At 50.4% G+C, this 23988-nt stretch overlaps 1 protein-coding gene and 1 long non-coding RNA gene across 3 annotated transcripts in view; one reads left to right on the top strand and one right to left on the bottom strand.

Moving 5' to 3' along the window:
* The first annotated feature begins 4586 nt into the window (after positions 1 to 4586).
* On the top strand, positions 4587 to 16420 carry LOC124529420 (uncharacterized). Its single transcript, XR_006966328.1, has 4 exons — positions 4587 to 4788; positions 9405 to 9584; positions 10897 to 11089; positions 16089 to 16420. It is a non-coding gene; the product is annotated as an uncharacterized LOC124529420 (long non-coding RNA).
* GFOD1 (glucose-fructose oxidoreductase domain containing 1) overlaps positions 14885 to 23988 on the bottom strand; it is a 114682-nt gene continuing 105578 nt past the window's right edge. For both annotated transcript variants that reach the window (XM_047103323.1, XM_047103322.1), the window contains one exon: positions 14885 to 18114. In XM_047103323.1, the coding sequence (XP_046959279.1) occupies positions 17195 to 18114 (920 nt within the window). In that variant the 3' untranslated portion in view covers positions 14885 to 17194. The remainder of the gene's footprint in view (positions 18115 to 23988) is intronic.

Here is a 23988-nt window from a genome sequence, read left to right on the forward strand (position 1 = left end):
GGGAGTTCAAGCCCCATGTTAAGCTCCCCGCTGAGTGTGATGCCTACTTTAAAAAAAAAAAGAAGAAGAACCAAAATCTGTAACGAACTTATCAAACTCCACACCTGAAAAACAAATAATCCAGTGAAGAAACGGGCAGAAGACATGAATAGACACTTCTCCAAAGAAGACATCCAGATGGCCAACAGGCACATGAAAAGATGCTCGTCACTCCTCATCAGAGAAATACAAATCAAAAGCACACTGAGATATCACCTCATGCCAGTCAGAGTGGCTAAAGTGAAGAAATCAGGAGGCTATAGGTGCTGGAGAGGATGCGGAGAAACGGGAACCCTCTTGCACTGCTGGTGGGAATGCAAACTGGTGCGGCCGCTCTGGAAAACAGTGTGGAGGTTCCTCAAAAAATTACAAATAGATCTACCCTATGACCCAGCAGTAGCACAGCTAGGAATTTACCCAACGGATACAGGAGTGCTGATGCATAGGGGCACTTGTACCCCAATGTTTATAGCAGCGCTTTCAACCATAGCCACATTATGGAAAGAGCCTAAATGTCCATCGAGGGATGAATGGATAAAGAAGATGTGGCTTGGGGCACTTGGGTGACTCGGTTGGGCGTCCAATTTCAGCTCAGGTCATGATCTCACAGTCCGTGAGTGTGAGCCCCGCATCGGGGCTGCTGACAGCTCAGAGCCTGGAGCCTGTTTCGGATTCTGTGTCTCCCTCTCTCTCTCTTCCCCTCCCCCACTCATGCTCTGTCTTTGTCTCTGTCAAAAAGAAATAAACATTAAAAAATTTTTTTAAAAAGTAAAAAAGAAGATGTGGCTTATATATACAATGGGATACTACTTGGCAATGAGAAAGAATGAAATCCTGCCATTTGCAACAACATGGATGGAACTGGAGGGTAAGTTCGCAGTCAGAGAAAGACAGATATCATGTTTCAGTCATATGTGGAACTTGAGAAATTTAACAGAGGACCATGGAGGAAGGGAAGGGGAAAAAATAGCTATAAACAGAGAGGGAGGGAGGCAAACCATAAGAGACCCTTAAATACAACAAACTGAGGGTTGATGGGGGAAAGTGGGTGATGGGCAGGGAGGAGGGCACTTGTTGGGATGAGCACTGGGTGTTGTATGTAAGCAAATTTGACAATAAATTATATTTTTAAAGAAATAATTTTTTTTGTTTGTTTAAATTTTTTTTTTCAACGTTTATTTATTTTTGGGACAGAGAGAGACAGAGCATGAATGGGGGAGGGGCAGAGAGAGAGGGAGACACAGAATCGGAAACAGGCTCCAGGCTCTGAGCCATCAGCCCAGAGCCCGACGCGGGGCTCGAACTCATGGACCGCGAGATCGTGACCTGGCTGAAGTCGGACGCTTAACCGACTGCGCCACCCAGGCGCCCCGATATTTTTAAAGAAAGAAGTTAAAACGTCCCCACAAATACAAAAAAAAATGAATCACAGACCCAAGCAAAAAACTGAACGGCACACAAAAACCCCATTAGTCATAAAGGCAGTGTGGAATCCACACATCTTGAACGCTTACCTGTGTCCCTGAGAATTTCTAGGCGCCATGATGAAACTGAAGACCTGACGCCCAGAATACTAACCTCAGCCAACAGCAAGGGGAGAATACGGGAAAGAGAATTGAAGGCACCTGTCCAGATCAGAACACCAAACGAAAAGCATGGCCCTCATTTGTAGCCAGCTGCACTGAGTCTCCCGAATTCAAGCTGAGAAAGGAAGGCCTGTGGGGTAGCTCACTGGCTGTGGAAGGCCTTTTGCCTCTACCTCTCCTCTGGGAAAGGCACGTTCTCTACGACAGAAATGGGGTGGGCAGGGGGCATCTGCGTTGAAGGTGGGACACCAGTGCGTGCAACAGGACATCCAGATCTCTGCTGTCCCCATGGTGACCGGGGCCACAGCTGGGAAGCTTGTAGGGTCCTTCCATTTTTAGTTTTTTTCCTTCTAAAAATTTTTTTTAATGTTTTTATTTATCTTTGAGACAGAGAGAGACAGAGCATGAGCAGGGGAAGGGCAGAGAGAGAGGGAGACCCAGAATCAGGAGCAGGCTCCAGGCTCCGAGCTGTCAGCACAGAGCCCGACGCGGGGCTTGAACTCACGCACGGTGAGATCATGACCTGAGCTGAAGTCGGATGCTTAACCGACGGAGCCACCCAGGCACCCCTCTTTTTCTTTCTGAAGGAATTCCTAGACATTACGGGTTGGCTTGACTATTGACATAGTATGGCTGATACACTATCACCTTGAAATAATTTCCCATCTTCCCGCTGCCTTCTAAGCTTATGACTTAAGTGTTAGGAGGCAGAGTATGGGGAGGGTGGGATATCAAGCCATTTGGTTTTCTGGGAAGACCAACGTGACCATCCCCCAAAATATATAGGTGTGTATATATTAGGCACCTGGCTAAGGAAACACCTGACCAACATGTTCCCTTTCTCCATCCGGACCCATTCTACTTGTTTTTCACGCAGACAAGCTCCATGAAGATTAATCACAGCTGATGAGTATACTTTTTGCAGAGCCAGAAAAAAAAAAAAAGAAAGAAAAGTAAAAAGGAGGAGTTAGGAACAAAGGCAGGTAGCTGGTATCTGGCTAGAAGCAAAAGGACTCAGATGCCCGTGAGTATGGGGGAAGCTGGTTGAACGTGAAAGCCATCTGCTCTCCAGATAGACTGCTGAATACCCAGTGGAACCACTTAGGGCACAGCAAGAATACAAAGCACTCTAGCAGCTTCCTTTTTTGGCATCTCTTCGCCTGAGCATCAACTTCTTTTAGGCTCGACCCATATTTGTCCATACTGGAAAAACACAAGGTTGACAGGCTCACAATATTCTTGCCCATCCTAGAGAGAGTTAAATCAATATTAGCAATTCTAAGCCGAAGACCAGTTCTGACCTGTTGAAAGCTCTTAGAATCTGAGATTTACTTTTCTGCTAGAAAAGACTTTAGGAGACTATCAGCTGGCTCTGTGACTTGAAGAAAGGAAAGAATTATTTTTAAAAAAATTTTTTTTTACATTTATTTTTGAGAGACAGAAAACTGTGAGGGAGGGGCAGAGAGAGAGGGAGACCCAGAATCCGAAGCAGGCTCCAGGCTCCGAGCTGTCAGCACAGACCCCAAGGCAGGGCTTGAACTCACAAACCGTGAGATCATGACCTGAGCCGAAGTTGGATGCTTAACCAACTGATCCACCCAGGCGCCCCAAGGAAGGAATTATTAATGCAATTTCTGTTTTGGAGTAAGGCAGCTGAACCGTAGAAGAGAGGAATTAATTTTCCCAAAGTCCTGCAGCCAGTAAGGGGTGGGGAGTTAGAATCGAAGCCACCCCCTTTGGCAAAGTCCTGTCTTACATCCTGTTGTCTCTCTGGCTGATGAGTGAAATCACGATGCGTTCCAAGGAATCAATCCCTTCCATGCTGGAAAGAGGCAGTGGGGAGCCAACAGGTGGTTACTCACAAGGCTGCTGAAATCTGCAAAGGGAGTAACAGGAGTGTTTCTGGAACCCTGGCTGTCCGTTAGAACCATCAGAAGAGCTGTGACTGAGCCCCCTCCCCCCTCCCCTTTGTGATTTCTGATTTGGCAGGTCTGGGGTGGGACTGGCCATTTGTATGTCTAACAAGTTCCCCCGCGGAGGCCGATGCCATGAACTCAGGACACCGTTTGGACACACTCTGACCCAGAGGCAACTCTTCAAACTACGATTGTTCGTCCTGAGCCTAAGGGTCTGTTGTGCCCCCTTAGAGAGGACTTGGGGTGCACAGTTGGGCAAGAGGGTAGTTCTGATTAGGAATCCCAGTAAAAAATGATCACAGGGGCGCCTGGGTGGTGCAGTCGGTTAAGCGTCCGACTTCAGCCAGGTCACGATCTCGCGGTCCGTGAGTTCGAGCCCCGCGTCGGGCTCTGGGCTGATGGCTCGGAGCCTGGAGCCTGTTTCCGATTCTGTGTCTCCCTCTCTCTCTGCCCCTCCCCTGTTCATGCTCTGTGTCTCTCTGTCCCAAAAATAAATAAACGTTGAAAAAAAAAAATGATCACAGAGCATGTGACTCCCATTATCCTATGTACTATTTCTCAGGTGTCCTGGAGCACGAAAAAGTTGCCAACTAGCAATCCAGAATATAAAGGTCAGAATTGAAAGGTTGATCTTATTTCTTTTATGCTTCTTTATTTATTTTGAGAGAGAGAGAGAGAGAGAGAGAGAGAATCCAAGGAGGCTCCGTACTGCCAGCACAGAGCTCATTGCGGGGCGCGAACTCACGAACCGTGAGACTGTGACCTGAGCCAAAACCAAGGGTCAGACGCTTAACCTCCTGAGACACCCAGGCGCCCCGATCATATTGCTTTTCTTAGCTTCGAGTAAAGTCTCTTGAAACTCATGCTAGAACTAGTTAATCCTCGCAAACAGCTCTAAAAAGGCTATAAATGGTCTATTATCAGGCGTTGTGGCAAGCCAGTAACCCAGAGCAAGAAAAGCAGGATACAGGGAGATCCGGGGCCTGTCTTTCCCCCGTGGGGCTTGTCTGGACTCCTCTACTGCACCTTATAGGGTAATTGCCAGGACTTCGGTCACAGAATGAGGTCTGAGAACAATCTGCTCTCAGAGGAAAGGCAGCAGTGAAACACAAACACAATGGGCGCGGCAGCCTCCTGGTTCTCTGAATTTAACCAGCAGTCTCTGCTGCTCCCCGGATCCCAAGTCTTCGCGCTGAACCATGCCTGAGCCGGGCAAGTCCACAATGGAAGGAATCGTGCGTGAGTTGGTAAAAATCCGACAGAGGGGGCAGTGGAATAGAAGTCACAGAGGCGCGGACGGTGTTGGTGACCCAGGGGGAGAGTGTTACACGATGAGCCATTCTCGAGAGGCGGCTATGAATCTCCGATGCACTTGTAAACCCAGAGCCGTGCCTCACCCAACCCAAGATCCCTTCCACAAAACGCTGAGATGTTGATGTGCGCAGTGGCACCGCATAATGTCACGCTCTAGAGAGTGACGAAACACAAAGCTTGGGGGAATTCTAATCCCCAACCGAATAACCTCCCCCCCCCCCCCCGCCCGACCCTACCGGTGGGATTGGGGCAAACCCACAGAGCCAAGCTGCTCGAATGTGGGAGGCCTTGAGACTTTGAGACTTGAGATTTTAAGTGATTCCTTAACAGGGAGAGACAAGAATTTAGGGACCCCCGGGAACTTTGCCAGGTCACTATGGCCCCTTTGGCCAGTGTCTGAGTTGGCGCCCTGCGTCAGTCTGTGGCCAACGCCATGCTGCTCCTTGATTTCTCTGAGTGACACAGAAGGACTGAGGCGCTGGGGGAATCTATCCGGCTGGGGTTGAAGGGTTCACGGTGCCGTACTCCAGACCCGCTTTTGTTCCCTAAAATCTGAACTGCCCCAGGGTATGGATCGATGGAAGTAGTTTCAACCCTACAGGTACACCACGTGGTGTTGAATTTCAGGGGATTTAACTTATCTGAACATATCACTTGTGAAAAGGCTCTCTCTAATACCTTTAGCCGGGGTCAAGGACGCCAAAAGGCCGGTTACAGAAAGTACAAGGAGGCTTTAGCACAAACTTTGGGGGTTGTCTGTGACCCGGGCTTGAATTGTTTCACAAGCCCTGGCCTAATTTCCGCAAAGCTCTCAACGCTGAGGATGAAAGGCATTCCAGAGCTGAAAAGGATTCTGTCCTCAGAAGTGCTGGGCCTACCAGCTCTCTGCTGACTTCTGACAGGCTTCGGAGAGGACCCTTTCATACTGGCTAACACTCATGGTAACAGCCGCGCCCTAGAAACGAGATCATCTTTTTCCATAAAGAAATACACACCGTCCTTCGGCTTGCAGGTTCTCCAGCGCGACAGGGCTCTGGGTGGCGGCAAAGAGGCTTATGAGAGTAGGCGTCCCCTGACCTGATCAGGGGAAGAGATATAGAGGAGGAGGCTCCATCACCTGGAAAGCTTAAAAAAAATTTTTTTGTTTTAAGTTTTGGTAAAGTACGCAAAACATAAAATTGACCAACGTAACCATCTTTAAGCGTAGCGGTCAGGGGCCCTTGGTACGTTCACGTGATTGTACAACCATCAGCACCCTCTCTCTCCAGTTTTAAAATCTTTTTATGAGAATTTTAATGTAGATTTCTTTTCAGAAAGCCATTAAAAAGAGTGAGGTCGGGGTGTCCGGGTGGCTCAGTCGGTTAAGCGTCCGACTTGGTCTCAGGTCATGATCTCACGGTCCGTGAGTTCGAGCCCCATGTCGGGCTCTGTGCTGACGGCTCAGAGCCTGGAGCCTGCTTCCGATTCTGTGTCTCCCTCTCTCTCTGCCCTTCCCCTGCTCATACTCTGCCTCTCTCTGTCTCTCAAGACTAAATAAAAATATTAAAAAAAATTTTTTTTAACAATAAAAAAAATAAAAAGGAGGAGGTCGATCTTATATGCTGATGCAGAAGGATGTTAAAAATACATTATTAAGAGAAAGAGCCAGACACAGAGCAGTGTGCACAGCATAGATAACATTTGTGTGAGTGCTCAGATAACTTCAGGGAGAGGATACAGATTGTTGGTGGGGGTTACCTCTAGAAAGTGGAAATGTGGGTCTGGGATGGAAGGGATTTTAACTTTCATTGTATACCTCTTTCACAGGGTAGGCTTTAAAAAAGGTGTCTTTTTTTTTAAATGTTTATCTTTTGAGAGAGAGAGAGAGAGAGAGAGAGAGAGCGAGCAAGCTGGAGAGGGGCAGAGAGAGAGGGAGACACAGAATCTGAAGCAGGCTCCAGGCTCCGAGCTGTCAGCACAGAGCCCGACGCGGGGCTCGAACCCGCGAACCGCGAGATCATGACCTGAGCTGAAGTCAGACGCTGAACCGACTGAGCCACCCAGGCGCCCCAAGAAACAATATATACTAAGTCACCAGGAAAACAGGTAGGCAGATTCTCATCACACAGCCTCGGTTTGGATGAATGAAAGCAACATGTGATTATAAACAGGGAAGGGAGAAACCTGGATGTCACAGGCAACCTGATGAGAGAGAGGAGCCAGGTCAGAGCTGAGGACCGAGCCAAGGGTCCAAGACCGCAGAGGCCAGGACTAGATGTAGCCGATGAACAGCCGTGCCTGCTGGGCTGGGTCCACTCCATCCGGGGACTTCCTTCAAGAACGCTCTGGTACGAGAGGCGGAGGCAGATGGGAGTGACGTCCTGGTGGCCAAGGTCTTTGGAAGCTGAGGGGGGGCGAAAGACCCTGTGTGTGCACAAAAAAGGGGGGGGGTGCTGAATAACAGATTCTTCAGTGGAGGGTGTGTCCCTGGGGCCCAGGAGGGAGACAGCAGGGGGAGACGGCAGATGATGAATCCTTGAAGACTTCAGGTTTGGGAGAGTGGCAAACGGGAAAAGCACCAAGAAAGGAGGGTGGCATCCAAGATACACTTGGCGTCTGGTGCCCATTTAACACAGAGGCTGGCCCTGGAAATTGTCCAGCGAATGCCAACAGCTTGCTCTGAGCCGCTCTAGAGGCGAATCAGCCAGCCTTTTTAAGGTTCCCGTAAGACTTCCTCCTTCATTCCTTTTTGTCTGCTCTCCTCGCCCTCACCCAAGCTGTTCTCAGAGCACAGAGGAGGCCTGCCAGTCACAGAGGAACCATACTTCAGATACCTCATGTAACAGTTACTTACCTCTAGAACCTTCCCTGTCTTACGTGGATAACTCTGGCCTTTCATCTATTTTCCCCGTCACCTGCTTTTACCCTGGGCACGAACTCCCACTCCCTTCCCCCCGCCCCTCCGCCGCCCTCCCTTCCCCTCTCTGCCCCCCACGACTGCCAGCTCCCCCTTCTCTTTCCCCTCCCCATCCCTTGCCTCCCACGCGCTTCATCAGTGATCCGTAGGGTGTTAGTCCGTCACAGCCAGATTGATACACGGCTGTTCTTTCCAGGCCAGCTCTTCTCCACCGTGTCACGGCAGGAACCTGAATGTCAAGTCCAGACTCAGCCTGGCATATTGAGGAGTGACTGACTGACTTCTCCGGGCTCCCCTGTTAGCTCCCACATCCCGGACAAGCAGCCTCTGAAGGCTTAGAGGGACAGTGGGGGCCCTGGTCTTGCTCCCCACCCCACTCCTGACCCTTGTCATCTCACTGGCTGTCATGGCTTCCTGGGCCTGGATTTTGAGTAGTCTGGAGTGATCGCTCCTTCCAAAGGCAGCTTCAAACAGCCCACAGCCCTTGTCGGACTCCTGACTTCTGATTTAGACCCCTTGGTGCTCTCTAAAAAGGGTGTTAGTGCCTCGGGGGAGTTCCAGACTGAGGACTGCTTAGAGCCTTGGGGGCTGTGGACATGCTGTCCATATCTGCAGCCACACAAGACGCTCTTACGGGTCCCCTCCTTCCTGATGGCCAATGATGAACGAGTCAGAGACAATGGGATGCACATACGTATATGATCCAGACTGCGATTCTGGGATTGAGACCCATCAGTGTACCAATCATTGACCAAGAAATGAATTAATCTAGAACTGCCCAAGAAGGGGTCCTAAAAAATTATTTAGTCCTTCATCTTCACGCATTCCTAAAGAGAGAGGGTTCCAAATGATACAAGGCGCCCAGAACCTGTGTAAAAGCAGGAGAGCAAGGTGTTACCAGAATTAGGATGACGCTTTAGAGGAAATCCAACAAGCGGTTTAGTTGTGGGGAGCACATCTTGTAGAGCCGTGGTTGGCCCCAGCTATGCTATCAGGCTGTTATAGTTCAAGTCTTGGGAATTTAGCCGGCAGATGTAGGTGCAGAAGAAGTCTGAACTTGAATGAACAAGGCAAAGGATTTTAAATATTTTGTACCAGCTTTTTTGCAGAGGTTTTGGCTTAAGTAGGCTGTAAAACTGTCTATCTGGTTGTGAATTGGCCCAAACTCTCTGCGGGGGCGTCTTTTTCGTCCTTGTCTCGGACAGCCTTCCAGCAGGGGGCACTGTGACTGCAGAGTGTACCCGCCCAGGGATATCTAGGCGGAGGGATCTTTTCTGCTTAGGCAAGAGTCAGGTGGGGGTGGGTTAGTAAAATGGGAGCCTACTCTCTAGACCGAGGTGAAATTATCTTTCTCATTTCTGTACAGAATCCTGCATACTTTGTATAGGTGTGATTCTCATAACAATTGTTACAGTGATTTTGATGTTCAGACTGAACCAGCCAGACTTGTCCCAACAGGTGCTAAAAATGCACCAGATAAAAAAGCAGGTGAGAAGAGAAATGGGAAAATGGTTCTGTGTGTGCGTGTGCAGCAGCGGGCGGAGGGCAGCGGTGAGAGGTAGGTGGGCAAAGGTGGACACGCAGGTTTCTCTTCCTTTGACCTTGTAAACGATTCGAATGCCTTGCAACACAATTGCATCCATTCTTTTTAAGCAACGACCGAAGGACTGTGAAAGCAACGCTTGTGTCCCGTGATGTCCTACGAGGCAGTAGAATCCCTGGTTTACAAAACAGGAAATGGGCTTGAATGGAAAGAAACCAACATCACTAGGAGATTCCAAATGTGCAGAGGCACAAATGGCTCCTGGATTGCAAAGGTGCATAAATGCTAAGGTGAGTGCAGTCTCCCATCAGGGCCGGGTGTCAGGCCACTCTGGTGCCCGGACGACTAGACCCCATCACCACCATCCCTTATGCTTGGGCAGATGGCACCTTTAGCTTTGGCAAAGCACTTATCCTTACTGCCTTCTTCAGAACCTTCAGAACGGGTCCTCGATTTACCGCAGTGCCGTAAGATGTGCGTGTTACACGTGCACTGTAATAATCCATAGAGAGGCAGGCTGTCCTACGGTCTTAATGGACGGACTGCGATCTGAATTCATCAACATCAGGACCTGCTCGTGAAGGAGTGAATGACGAGATTGCGGCTTTGTGAAATTATGTCTAATTCCTATTTTTTTTTACGTTTATTTATTTCTAGAGAGAGAATGAGTGGGGAAGGGACAGTGAGAGAGGCAGAGAATCCCAGGCAGGCTCTGCGCTTATCAGTGCAGACTCCGACGTGGGGCTCGATCCCACAGACCGTGAGATCATGGCTGGGCCGAAATTGAGAGCTGGCACTTAACCGACTGAGCCGCCCAGGCGCCCCTCCTAACTGTTCTTAAGTGATGGGAAAGCATGGACCGTAAGATCTATCTATGTGCAGAGAAGTGGAAAGACAGCAGGAGGTGGAAAGGAAAAGCCAGCCCATCCATGGGGAATCTCATTAGGCTGAGCTCCATCCAAGGTGGTTGCTCTTACATGCTGCTGACAACGAATTAAGCAAAGATGCTCTTGTAAGGATGCTCTTGTTGAGCCCATTCGAGTATCTTTCCGAGCTTGGTGTGAGATATTAGGTTAAGGTATTAAAATAATAGAATTCTAAAACCTGCTCCCCCATTGTAAAGTCTACATTGTCATCTTGTTGTCTGGACTAAGCTTTCACATACACACACACACACACACACACACACACAGCCTTCCAGGCATCCTCAGCCCCCAACTTCCCCCAGCCAGGTGGCCTCAGGTAGATTATCTCCCCTCCACCTCCACATTTCCAAAATGATGTTTTGTACCAGACTGCTCTAAAGCGCCTCCAGTTCGAACGTTCAGTGAATCTTTAGGACAGTTGATTCCCACGGTCAGTTTCATGGATGCTGACACATGGACAGCATCCCTCACACCACACACACACACACACACACACACACGAGAGGTACCACCATCATTCCTTCCCACCCACGTTCTTGCCTCCGAGCCCACAGACTGGCCAGGTACCTAAGTCATGAGCCAGAGCACCCGGGTCTAAGAACAGGAAAACAGAAGGAATTGTAGCTTCTCTTCCGTCTTTATTGGCTACTTTCATTTCCTTATCCCACCAATGCAGGTCGGGGAGGGCAGCAAAAGGCCATGTGTTAAGGTGGCACATGCCAGCTGGCTGAGCGATGCTAACCACGGTCCCCTGAGTCTTGCAGCAGCAACAGTGGGCATCTATCAGCTCCTGGGTCTGGAGCTCAGACTGCATGGCCCAAGGACCCCCCACCCCACCACCACCACCACAGGGAACGTCTCCTCCCACAGTAAGTTTGGCCTTAAAAACACTACAAACAGTTGCATTCATTGTCCTTTTTTTTTCTTTTTCTTTTTGCCTTTAATAATAATAAAAAAAGAAAACCAAAACCTTCTATAATTTATAAGCTATTTTTTGCTATCTACATTATATATAAAATATAGACTCTGTTTACTGTATAACACACATCTTTTCCCCTTGATAAATAACTCTTTAAAATATCTAGTATACATGCCTTGACTTTTTATATATGTTTGGTTTTATACATATACATACATATATATATACTCATGTTTGTAAAACACAATAAATACATACTTGACAATATCAACCAAACAAATGTAATTTGGGTTAAAAAAAAAAGAAGAAAAAGAAGAAGAAAAAGTAGTAAAAGCACCAGGCAGCAAACAGAAAGCCATAATTGCTAGAAACTTCTCCCTCCCCTGGGCAAGGCACAGGGCAGAATACTAAATATATTTAAATATGTTTGGATGCCTGAAGGAGAAGGAGGGGCGCAAAGTAGCTGGTGGGGTCACTTGCTTTTGTTTTGTTTCTCAACCTGGGGTTAGACCAGAGTCACAGGTAGGTCATTGCGTTTATAAGGAGAAACCATGGGGGCTCATCCAACGGCTTAGCCCTTGTGACGGCTGCAGAGGACAGCAGAGATCAGGACGGGGAGTGACAGAAACAGCACGACCCTACGGCTATGCTGTAGGCCCTGCCCACACTGGCCCAGGCCAGCTTTTGACGCTTCACTAAGCGGAGAGCTACTGCATGCGACGCGTCTTGGGATTACTCTACTTGCTGCTGGTTTCAACAAAAAGAGGGCACATCAGATTCAAGAGCATTCAGCAGTGCAACACTTCAGGAGCCTGGCCAAGAGCCAGGGGCTTCGGGGGCCCTCGCAAGGGCTCCAGGAAATAGGGACTGACCCGGGGAAGAGAAGGCTCAGGTGGCCACCGCCTTCCGCTGCGGTCACTTGGCTACGGTGCTGGCCTCACCTCCAGGCTCAGACCACCGAGCTCATCACCCCTGACGGCAGCGCGGGAGGTCTTCGCTCCTCTTGCGGGAGGTCCTGGGAGCCCGACTCAGTCAGGGTCGTCCCTGGAGACTCAGCACTGCCATTGGCCGGCTTCCCTGCCTGGTGGGGGGGGGGGGGGCAGCGGCGGGGGTGGGGGTGGGGGGGTGCGGACAGGCCAGGGAGAACATGCCAGCTGCTGCTTAAGACTGAAGCCCCACTGCAGACGCACACGGCTTTCCTTTCATGGCCCCCCTCCCCTCCTCCCTGTCCCGAAAAGGACTGGAGCGCAGGGGCTCTGAGAGTTTGTTTTCAACGAGCTCTCCAAGGTCATGGCCTCCGCCCTGTAAAACTTCAGGGCTCTGATGGCCAACAAATAGGAGGCAACAGGTGAAGCAGGAGGCCTGACTCTGCACCTAGGAGGGGAGCGGAGGGCCACAGAAGCAGAGCGGGCCCCGGGAAACCCCAAAGGTGGTGTTGCGTCCCCCATCCTTGCCACGTAGAACACCGACTACGGGTAACTGTTCGCACCACGATCACGATGGAAACGCAGAGCGGCTAGTTTCTGAGGACACTCAAGACCTAATAGAGTTGCTAAGAAATGGATGCAACCACAGCAGCTGGGGGAATACGGTCATCACAGGTCTGAATTGTAATTGTCGCTCGTTCACCCACTAGCCGGGGGACCTCAGACGAGTCATTTCCCCTCTCTGCCTCCCTGTCCCCATCTGAGAGCCCTGACGGTGCTACGTGCAGCCGCAAGGGACTTAGAATGCAGGTCCGAAGAAGCGGGGGTGACCTCTGCTGTCACCGAACCTCTCGGGGCTGTGACAACAGGATGTGAGTACCCGGGGCTCTGACATCCCTTCAGAGACAAACAGAGCTCCTTCCTCCCCGGGATGTCTCCCCAGCGTGCTGCCATTCCCCCCCCCCCCAACCCCGCCACAATAAAAGGCGATCCTCCCGGAGACCTAATTTCCGACCCAGGTCAAATTCAACAGCTGCGGCTCTGAGCCAAGATGAAGAGAGTTGACAGAGTGCGCAGGTATGAAGGCAAAACGCACAGGTAAAGTCGGAGTCACAAGCAAATGAACTGGAAAAGCCCCACCCCCTGAGAAGAACACGTGCCGCTGTTAGACCACCAAGGGCAAGATCCAAGGCCACCTATGACGGTCGGCCAATGACGTCTTGAAAATCCCCAGCTCCTCGGCTTGCTGCATCACCGACGATCGAAACCGACTCAGCAAGTCGATTTTCAAGGAAGGAAGCTGAGTGCTATTTCCATTTTGGAAGGGGCAGAGACACCGACTACTTCTATTCGCAGCCCTGTCAGGAGCCTTCTGGCAGAACATCAAATGTGGCATTCTGCTCAGCGGGAGGGTACGGACCGCAGTGGTGTAGAGCCCCACACAAGTCACACCCGGCATGAGTCCCGGATGCGCCACAGGGCGTGAGGACAGCCCCCTCAGTGTTCAGCGAGGAGTGCTTTCCTGCCTGGCGACAACTTCAGGGGTACGCACCTCTCTCCGTGGGAGGCAGCGTGGTTTGGAGAAGACAAGCTTTGGACCCAGGTGACGCAGCTTCTGCTTTAATCGCCGTGTGACTGTGCGCAAGTCACTCTTCCTTTCAGAGCCTCGGTTTTCTCACGTGTGTAATGGGAAGAACGAGAGCCAATGCCGCGGGGTTGCCGAGGGCATTAAGCGAGATCATTCACCTAAAATACCCTGCGCACGGTGGATGATCAAGAAATGTTGGTGCACAGAGGATGCTTGGATGGCTCTCTGCAGACGGGAGAAGGGGGCCGGGAGAAGCTCGGCTTAAAGTGGAGTCAGCCACGGCTGCCACCGCAGGGTCCACGTACATGTGACACACATATTTCCCGCCCAGTAGATCAGGAGTGTGTGTGGTACCCTGCGACATCTCTCCCCCCGAGAGAGGACGTCAGAGAAAAGCTGACGGTGGTCATGGACTTGCTCTCCAGAAGAGCACTCAAGAGAATCCAAACTTCTCAAATAAGCCCAGAGCGTCCCCAGCCCTTGTGAATGCCAGGTGAGAACCCGTGATGCCCCGCCCTCTCTCAATCAGTGGCACGAGCCAACGTTTCCAGGACCGGAGGCGTGCGTCCCCAGAAAAAACGGGAACAAATCAAGCCGCAGGGACTAAATGTGAGACCCTAAGGGCGGTGCCTCTGGGACACCGGATCTTTGAAACACAGTAACCAAAGCAGACAAGGGCCGGATCGCTGCTCGGGGCTTCATCCTGGGTCAAAGTGGTGCTGAGGGAACCCAGACCCCAGAGCGCACCAGTCAGCGTTGGGACTTGGCCCCAGCGAGCCCTGTGGGGAGCTTGAGATCTCAGCTGCCCGCTGCGGCTCGCAATCGAGGTTTGCCAAGTGGTAGTTCGGGGGTAAAAGGAGCACGAAAGAAATATCTTAAACTCATCTCCGGGAATTTTTGTATTTAAAAAATGAACTACCTAGGTCTTTTCTTCCTCTCGTTCCTGTATCTACCTGCTACATGCATTTCAGTAGGTAGGATTTGAGAACACTCACTAAAATATTTTTCATGCTTCTGTTAAAGAATATATATTCTTTCTATATCCCCTAGCCTCAAACGAGAATCTGTGTTTTAGACACTATTTATCACAGGACTCAGAGGCCTTTGGAAGAAAATAAAAACAACTTCCCAAGTCTTTGGGTTAAGTACAGAAACATAAAATTAAAACCCCTGGAATATCCCTACTTAGATTATAAACGACTTAGAAAAATGAGACCCATAGAGTTTAATCTAAGTTTTCTTTCCCTTCATCTTTAATCACAGCCTTTCAGGCTAGATAGAAAAAAAAAAAATTCTTTCCACTCAGTTCCTACAAAAGTTATTTCTCCAGAAGGCAATTTAGGAGAACCTGAACCGACAGAGTCCACGGCACGGCTGTCTGCTCCCACTATTACTGGGGCACATCCATGCTACCAAATCTCTGGTTTTGAGTTGGTAGCTACGAAAGCCAGCATGCTCACCACGAAGTAATGATGTCAGGGACCATAACATACCCTGGAGAGTTCCGGCTGACTCGCCTAGCCGTGTTGCAGCAGTGGGGTGACTCTTCTGGGGAAGGCAATCCTTCCTCACTGGGCTGGAAAATGACCCAACATTCCTGCGGTGTTTGGACATGCCCACCAAGCACCCCCCGGGCAGCCTGGGCATCACAGTGTATTGACCCTGGGAGGAGAATGGAGAATACAATGGACTATATATACTGTTCATTTCCAGATTCTGCCTCCTCAGAGCCTGGGGTGGGGGGGGAGGGGCTCTCGGCCGCTTAAATTCCCTTCTACCCCTACTGCCAGTCATCTGAAAAGACGTCTAAACCTCAGGTGTGTGCCAAAGACAACCGTTGGGTTTCTGTGACCTGTGAACAAAAGCTATGGAGATTCAGAAGTTCTCGTCTTCCCCAGTCAACCCTGACAAGTGTCTAATTGGGGGGGGGGGGTGAAGGATTAAGGATAATTTCCCAGTTTCAAAATGACTTGGTGTTTCTTTCAAGAGAGAGGTCTGAATTTTTAAGAGCTATTTCAGCGACATTTGGTGGTGGTGAGGACTGACAAACCCTTGTGTGTGTGTGTGTGTGTGCGTGTGTGTGTGTGTGTGTGTGTGCATCTCTAACAGTTCCCCTTTGCAACCACCCCACTCCAAGCCTGCAGCCGTCTGTCATCTCCAGTAATAGCTCTCTGTAATCAGGGCGTGACAAGGGAGACAAGAGACCAAGGAGGGGAAAAATACGTTTTTCCCCCCAACGTGACCCTTCTCAACCCTACGTGAAGATACCCCTCCGTGGCTCTAACACCCCATATTAGAAACACTGAAAGTGATGTTCCTTAATTGTCCTTCTGTTTTAATACCCATTCAAAAACTTGCAGGTGTCAGAATCCTGAAAGCAAAGGTCAAAGCTAAGGAAAACACCCTTGACATGTTCTTTTTTCTTTTTTTTTAAGGGAAGACGATTATATCTGCGTGGAACCGAAGGCTTCCCTTTTAAATTCACAAAGCCGGGTGAATCTCCTAAAAGTCCTTTACCGGCTTGGTAGGAGACACGGGTGTTGGAGACCAAAGCCCGCCAAGGGCTGGCTCCCTTTCCCATCTGCTGGGACAACCCCACTGCAACAAGTGGGGCCCGCAGCATGCGAGGGCGGCTCGGGACTGACCCATTCAGGCTGTGCCCTTGACTGGAGAGCCACCGGAGAGGACACTTGAGCGCCACATCCCTTTACACTTAGTTCTACCCCACCGGAAACAGGATTAAAGGCAGCTCCCGGCCGCTTTGTAACTGATGCCAAACCCAAAGGGCTATTGTTTATTCTCGGCCTACTCTGCTTCCGCAGCCTGCGTTCTGGTGCTCTCCTCTGGGCTTACTTGCTATTCCCGGCTCTCCCTTATCCCATCTGGGGGCGGGGCGCAGGGCAAGGTACCAATTAGGAAGACACACCCTCCCGCTTCCTAAGAGGACGACCAATCAATCAAGCACACTGTTCACTCCGCTACCAAGTAGTCTTTCCTCCAGATATTTTAAGTGGCCTTCCGGAATTTGAGCTTTCTCATTAGCCCACTGCACCCCTGCCTCCCCCCAGACTAACAGGCTTCTGCGGACGGGTGAGGATTTGCCTTCTCCCGCCAGAGGCAGGTGGCCGGGAAGCCGGCACCCACCGAGCTGGCCACTGGGTCGCGGGAGCATTTGGCTTGCCAAGGAGGCCGATGGGTAGGGGAGGGCTGAGGGAGGAGGAAAGCACCCCCTCTTTGCTTCTCATGGTAAGGGGGCCACAGAGGCTACGCCACCTCCTCCTCATGCAAACGCCCCGCAGGGGTGATCTCGGGAAGAACAGGCCCCCTGAACACTCCCGGGCTGTTGGCTCGGCCAGCGACAGTCTTATTAGGTGCCCCTCACCCAGGCTGGGGGTTCACCTTCCCAGGCGCCGCTTAACTCACCCTGCCCCTCCACCTTCCCGCCCCCGCACTCCTCGCGGCCACCTCTGCCCCAGCACGCCCTCCCCCTCTCCGGGCTCCACGCTGAAGACCTGAGTCCCCCTGGGTCCCCCAGTCCGTGCTAACAGTACAGGGACATCCTGCTCCGGCGCATGGCCTCGCTGATCAGGTAGGCGGGGCTCAGCTCGGGCTCCTCCGTCATGATGGCAATGTTCTGCCACTCGCCCGTCTGGCTGGACCTCTTGATGGTGTCCACCACGCACAGGGCGTACAGGCAGTCGTCGAAGGTGGCGGCCATGGTGAGCGGCCGCCCGTCCCACGTGCGCCGGTCGTCCTGGTCCTGGAAGGCCTGGCGCACGGCCTGCATCATCTTGATGGTGCCGCGCAGGTAGGGCGCGGGGATGTCGCTGAAGGCCTTCTCGGGCAGCAGGGAGTTGCTGACGGGCGTGGCGTCCTGTAGCAGCAGCTCCTGCTCGGGGGCGCTGTTGCGCTGCCCGTACAGGTCCGTGCCCACCGCCAGGAGGCGCCCGGCCGAGCCCACCACGGTCACGTCCTGCTTGAACTCGCCCGGCACGTTGAAGTTGAGGGTGACGGTGCAGCACACGCCGCCCTCCAGCACCATCTGGAAGGTGCAGAAGTCGTCGCTGGTGATCTGGCGGATGCCCTTGATGTGGTCCGTCTGCTTGACGAAGGTCTTGAGCAGCCCGTGGACCTTGACGGCCTTCTGGCCGGTCAGGAAGGTGAGCAGGTCGATGATGTAGGTGCCCACCGAGTGCAGGCCGCCGCCGCCCATCAGGTCGTCGCAGCTCCAGTTGTATTTCTTGCCCAGCAGGCTGCCGCCGTGCACCTGCACCTCGCACACCAGCAGCTCGCCCACGTAGCCCTCCTCGATGAGCTGCTTCATGCGCACGAAGGCCGGCAGGAAGCGCAGCACGTTGCCCATGATGCTCATGAGCTTGGGGTAGTAGTGGGCGGCCGACATCATGCGGAAGGCGTCCAGCGGCGTGGCCGTGCGGTCGCAGATGACGTTCTTGCCGATGCCTGCGGGGCGGGAGCAAAAACAGCCGTGAGGGCGCGGGCGTGCGCGGCGGTAGGGGGCGCTGTGGCCCCCGGATGCTAACCTTGCAGCGAGCGCGCCAGACCTGACCTGATCCCCGCTTTCCAGTCTGAAAAGAGCCCGTAGCGCCAGTTATTTAGGCGAAAGTAATAGACCCTAAGGTATGTTTAAGATCTACTCTACAGTATAATTAAATATTTAAGTCGAATTCCTTCAGTATGAAGCCAAATTAAATCAACTAAATATTAGCTTATTTTAATATATTTAAATAGGCTCTATATTGGAGATTTTTTTTTTAATGTTTATTTATTTTGGGAGAGAGAGACACAGTGTGAGTCAGGGAGGGGCAGAGAGAGAGAGAGAGGGAGGGAGACACACAATGGGGAGCAGGCTCCTGGCTCTGAGCTGTCAGCACAGAGCCCGACATAGGGCTTGGGCCCCCAAACCGGGCGATCGTGATCTGAGCAGAGGTCGGAGGCTTAACCCCCTGAGCCACCCAGGCGCCCCGGAGAGATTTTTTGATATACGTCAATATAGAATATAAAACACCTCATTTCATGCTTTGTGTCTAGAAGTCTAGGACATTTTATATACAAACATATGCTCCTTGTAAAATATTGATAAATCTAAACTATTTAAATAGGGGCACCTGGGTGGCTCAGTGGGTTAAGTGACTTCAGCCCAGGTCACAATCTCACAGTTTGTGGGGCTCTGTGCTGACAGCTCAGAGTCTGGAGTCTGCTTAAGATTCTGTGTCTCCCTCTCCCTCTTCCCCCACCCCATTCACACCCTGTCTCTTTCTCTCTCTCTCAAAAATAAATACACATTAAAACTTTTTTAAATAAAATATTTAAATATAAAATATAAGTCCTATTGAAGTATATAAGATCATCTTACATGTTTTATTAAAATTATCTACATATGAACTGTTTTATAGCTTTAGTTTATAAAATATAATTTATTAAAAATGTATCACTAGAGGGGCGCCTGGGAGGCTTATCGCATAAATGTCCCCAAGTTCGGCTCAGGTCATGATCTCATGGTTTGTGGGTTTGAGCCCCGCATTGGTCTCTGTGCTGACAGTGTGGAGCCTGCTTGGGATTCTCTCTCTCTCCCTCTCTCTCTCTGTCCCTCTCCCATTCATGCTTTCTCTTTCAAAAATAAATAAATAAAAACTTAAAAAAAATTTATTATTAGCAATATCATACGTAGGGAAGAGAAGAGTGTCTCTGTCTGGACAGAACCGGAATATGTAAGCTTAAGTCATAGCCAAGGCAAGTCTGATTAAATATGAGGAAGAATTTCTTAATGATATCCTCTGAAGGTCTAAACATTTAGCTCTCTCTCCTACAACCACCAACAAAGGATTACATTTTGAAAGTTACCTGCTTGTTTCTTTTGCATTATGGATTAGGGCTGGCAGTGGTCAGACATACATTTGTTGAGGTTTTTCTGCTCTTTACTGGGGGGGGGGGGGTGGGGAGAGTGGGTAGTCCCTGGATCTGAGGGGTGTACAGTGGCCGGTTCCTGTCATCTGTCTCATGGTGGGGTTCCGTGCTTTTGGCCAATGCACCTGGGGCCAAATAACAATGAGGCTTGATATGATGACTGTAATGGGTGCAAAAATTACAGGTAGATTCAAGCCCTTCGGGAGACTAAGTGATTCTGGGTCTGGAGAAAACAAAAGATCAAAGGAAAGGAGAATGGCAATCAGTGGGAAAGGGATTTATTCTGTAGAAGCCAAGAGTCAAGGGAAGAAAAATAAGTCAGCTAAACCTATAGAAGCAGTCAAGTGGAAGATGCTCTGCACATAGACCCTTCCAGTAGAGACCTGTACTCTCCAGACCGGGGAGATCCCACAGACAGGGGACATCCACAAGGGAAACGGAGCAATGAGACACAGCTGTGCTGGCTGTTGGCACTCAACCTGACAGAATCCATGAACTCTAACGACAAGCTGAACTGAGATCATGTTCTGTGGAAGTCCTGCAACTGTAGGCGTCTGTCCAGTGGAGATGCCCGGACAAGCCCGCACCCTAGAACGTGGCTCTCATGGCCAAACGACAGACGTGGTCAGAACAGGTTGTAGAAAATAAATATGCGTGATGGCTGCCCATTTCCACATGCACGTTTCATTCTGGCCCCGCAGGGAAAGGGCCGGAAGCCACGCAGTGACCACTTGACTTTTCCATGTTGGAAAAGTCTCCTTGACTTTTCCATGTTGGCAGAGCTGGCTGGCTCTTCGGATGACCAGGAATGACCAGTAAGAAGCTCCTTTAACTCTTAGCAACCAGTTGAGGGCTGAGGCTTTGGCACAGGGATGAGAAAACACTGGTGGGTATTACCAAAAATGCCACACGCTTACAACACATCATGTTCTGATAACACGATCCTGTAGGCAGCAGGCTCACGTAACAGTGGCTTGTGCTGGCAGGAGCAGATTTATATGCGAACGGATTGGTAGGTCGCTGCAGGGACAGGTGACTCATGCTGCCAATATCTGCCTGGCACCTGCTGGGTGTGGGCGATGGCCTCTCCTGCACCCTAACCTCAAGGTCGCCCTAGCCAAAACCCTGTCTTTTTTTTTTAATACTTATTTATTTTTGAGAGAGAGAGAGACAGAGAGACAGAGAGAGAGACAGAGTGCAAGTGGGGGGAAGGGCAGAGAGAGAGGGAGACACAGAACCCGAAGCTGTCAGCGCAGAGCCTGATGCCGGGCTCGGACCCACAAACCGCAAGATCATGACCTGAGCCGAAACCAAGAGTCAGACCAACTTAACCAACTGAGTCACCCAGGCGCCCCCCCCCCCCCCCCCCGCCCCAGACAGTCATCTTCTCAGGATGCTCTTTCGGTCATCTTTTTTTTTTTTTTTCAACGTTTTTATTTATTTTTGGGACAGAGAGAGACAGAGCATGAACGGGCGAGGGGCAGAGAGAGAGGGAGACACAGAATCGGAAACAGGCTCCAGGCTCCGAGCCATCAGCCCAGAGCCCGACGCGGGGCTCGAACTCACGGACCGCGAGATCGTGACCTGGCTGAAGTCGGACGCTTAACCGACTGCGCCACCCAGGCGCCCCTCTTTCGGTCATCTTAATGGCACATGAGAAGTTTACCGTATTTTTTCTATTATAAAAAAAAACCATAGAATGAAATAGTAAAAGAAAAAATAAATGGAGAAAATTCATTTTACTTCCCATCCGCACACCCCAAACCGTCACTAAGTGGGTAAGGCTTCGCAGCTCTACAGATGGAAGATTCTGAGGCGATGAAAGCTCCTTTTCCAGAAAATGCCGGGTAAACACACACCAAAAGCCCCTATCGGGGTCTGAAACTCGTGCCTGGCTGCCCCAAGGATCTGAGACACAGGACCTCTTCCTTGAGGCTATTTCTGTGCGCTGTGAGTCCACACCACACAACCACATTCTCAGAGATAAAGACTGGTTCTGACTTCTTAAGTCTCCACTCCACCCACGGCACCTAGAGGTGCGTCGAGCTCCGGGCAGGAACCCGGCAAACTTGAGGCCTGGCCCGGCCTCGCCACCCGTGGTCTTCAGCAACATCCACGCTTCGCGGGCAGGTCTCAGCAACCTCTTAACTCCTGGTATCCTCACGACGCACAAGAGACTTCTAGAAATCTATCATAGAGAAATGATCTCAAACGTAAGCATGGCCTCTTGCCCAAAGAGGCTTCTCACTGAATTATTTATTAGAGCAAAAAGCTAGGAACGATGCAAATGCCCAACGCGAGAAGAGTGGGGGTGTTAGTTCTAGCATGGACGTACAACAGAACGTTGTTAAGCCGCTGAACGCGATGCTAATGAAGGCTTTTTAATGGCAAGCAAGAGGATTATGATGTAATGTTAAGTGAAAAGGGCTCTATTCATAGACACACTGTGATCTCAACTCTCTCTTAAAAACTACACAAGAGGGGCGTCTGGGTGGCTCAGTCGGTTAAGGGTCCGACTTCGGCTCAGGTCACGATCTCATGGTTTGTGGGTTCGAGCCCCGCGTCAGGGTCTGACAGCACAGAGCCTGCTTGGGATTCTCTCTCTCTCTCTCTCTCTCTCTCTGCCCCCTCCCCACTCTCTCTCTCTCCCCAAATAAATAAATAAACATTAAAAAAAACCGCACAAAAGGAAAGGAGAAAACCTGGAAGGGAACACCTCAAAATTCGTTAGCAGGATTATGACTGATTTTTATTTCCTTCGCTACATTTTTCTGTATTTTTCTAAGGGTCTACTTTGATGGCCAGAACAACTGTTAGCTTTTCTTTCCTAAGGCGAAAGGAGGCATGAAGCCTTTTGAAGGATGGGGCTCACATGATGGCAGAAGGGCCTTTCGAAGCCTGGGATGGGCAGCCGGGTCCTAGAACAGGCCGGTCTGTCTCAGTGCCTGGGCCCTGGGGGTTGGGGGGGGGGCGGGGGTAAAGGCGCCACTGACCCTGAACTGTGAATGCTTCAGAGACTCAGGCCAGGTCTCCTGGCTCCGCCTCCTCAGGACTCTCTGATTCTCACGGAAGCTATGGACTCTCTCCAGAAGATGCAGTTCAAACCGCACCCACACGGTGAGCCCATGCACAGTCTCCTCGGGTTCCCAGAGCAGGCATCTCCATCATAAACTGTACAATCACTTCCTATTTTTAAAGTATTTACGTATGAATAAATGTTATGTATGTCTTTAAATTTTTTTTAGTAGGCTCTACACCCAACGTGGGGATCGAACTCACAACCCCGAGATCAAGAGCCCATGTGAGCCGGGTGCCCTTGTACGATAACTTCTTGAAGGCGTTAGGACATATTGTTTACAAACAAGATAAAGCTTCCAGTTTTAAATTTTTTTTTCAACGTTTTTTATTTATTTTTGGGACAGAGAGAGACAGAGCATGAACGGGGGAGGGGCAGAGAGAGAGGGAGACACAGAATCGGAAGCAGGCTCCAGGCTCTGAGCCATCAGCCCAGAGCCTGACGCGGGGCTCGAACTCATGGACCGCGAGATCGTGACCTGGCTGAAGTCGGACGCTTAACCGACTGCGCCACCCAGGCGCCCCAACTTCCAGTTTTAAAAGAAACCCAAGGGGCGCCAGGGTGGCTCAGCTGTTTGAGCAACCAAGTCTTGATTTTGGCTCAGGTCATGATCCCGGGGGTTGTGGGATGGAGCCCCGCATCGGGCTCCATGCTGAGTGTGGAGCCTGCTTAGGATTCTTCCTTTCTCTCTCTCTCTCAAGAAAAAAAGGAGAAGGAGAAGAAGAAAGAGAAGAAGGAGAAGAAAAAGGAAAAGGAGAAGGAGGAGGAGGAGGAGGAGGAGGAGAAGAAGAAGAAGAAGAAGAAGAAGAAGAGGAAAAGAAAAAAGAAAAGAAACCCAAAATGCAGAGCAAGCAGGCCCCTTACTGATTTGTGAAGTTAGTTTTCTCTCTATCCTGGACACTCTTCCCTCAACTCTACCTCTTGGTGGGGCTTCTGCAAAGCACACTCTGGACCCCCCAACTCCTCCGGTTGTCTTTCCCAGAGTCTCCCCACCAAAATGCCCAGAACCTGAAGCTCCAATGTTCTTGGCAGTTTAACAAGAACAGGGGGCTTAAGCTAAAGAAATACAAGTCTATTCTTTGTTGTTTGCTTATCTGATTTTTCTAATTTTTGCTTTATTTCAGCTTACTTGAGGTACAATTGACATACGAAATTGTAAGATATTTAAAGGAGACATCATGGTTATTTGATGTATGTATGCATTGTGAAAGTATTTCTATCATCGGTTTAATGAACCTCGTGTTTCTCTCGTGTGCGAGAGAACACGTAGGTTCTACCCTCTTGGCAAATTTCAATTATACAATACAATGCTATCAGATATAATCATGTTTACC

The sequence above is a fragment of the Lynx rufus genome, unplaced genomic scaffold (assembly GCF_022079265.1).
Source record: "Lynx rufus isolate CCGP_SWC_20201006 ecotype Redwood Valley unplaced genomic scaffold, mLynRuf1.p SCAF_6, whole genome shotgun sequence".
NCBI lineage: Eukaryota > Metazoa > Chordata > Mammalia > Carnivora > Felidae > Lynx > Lynx rufus.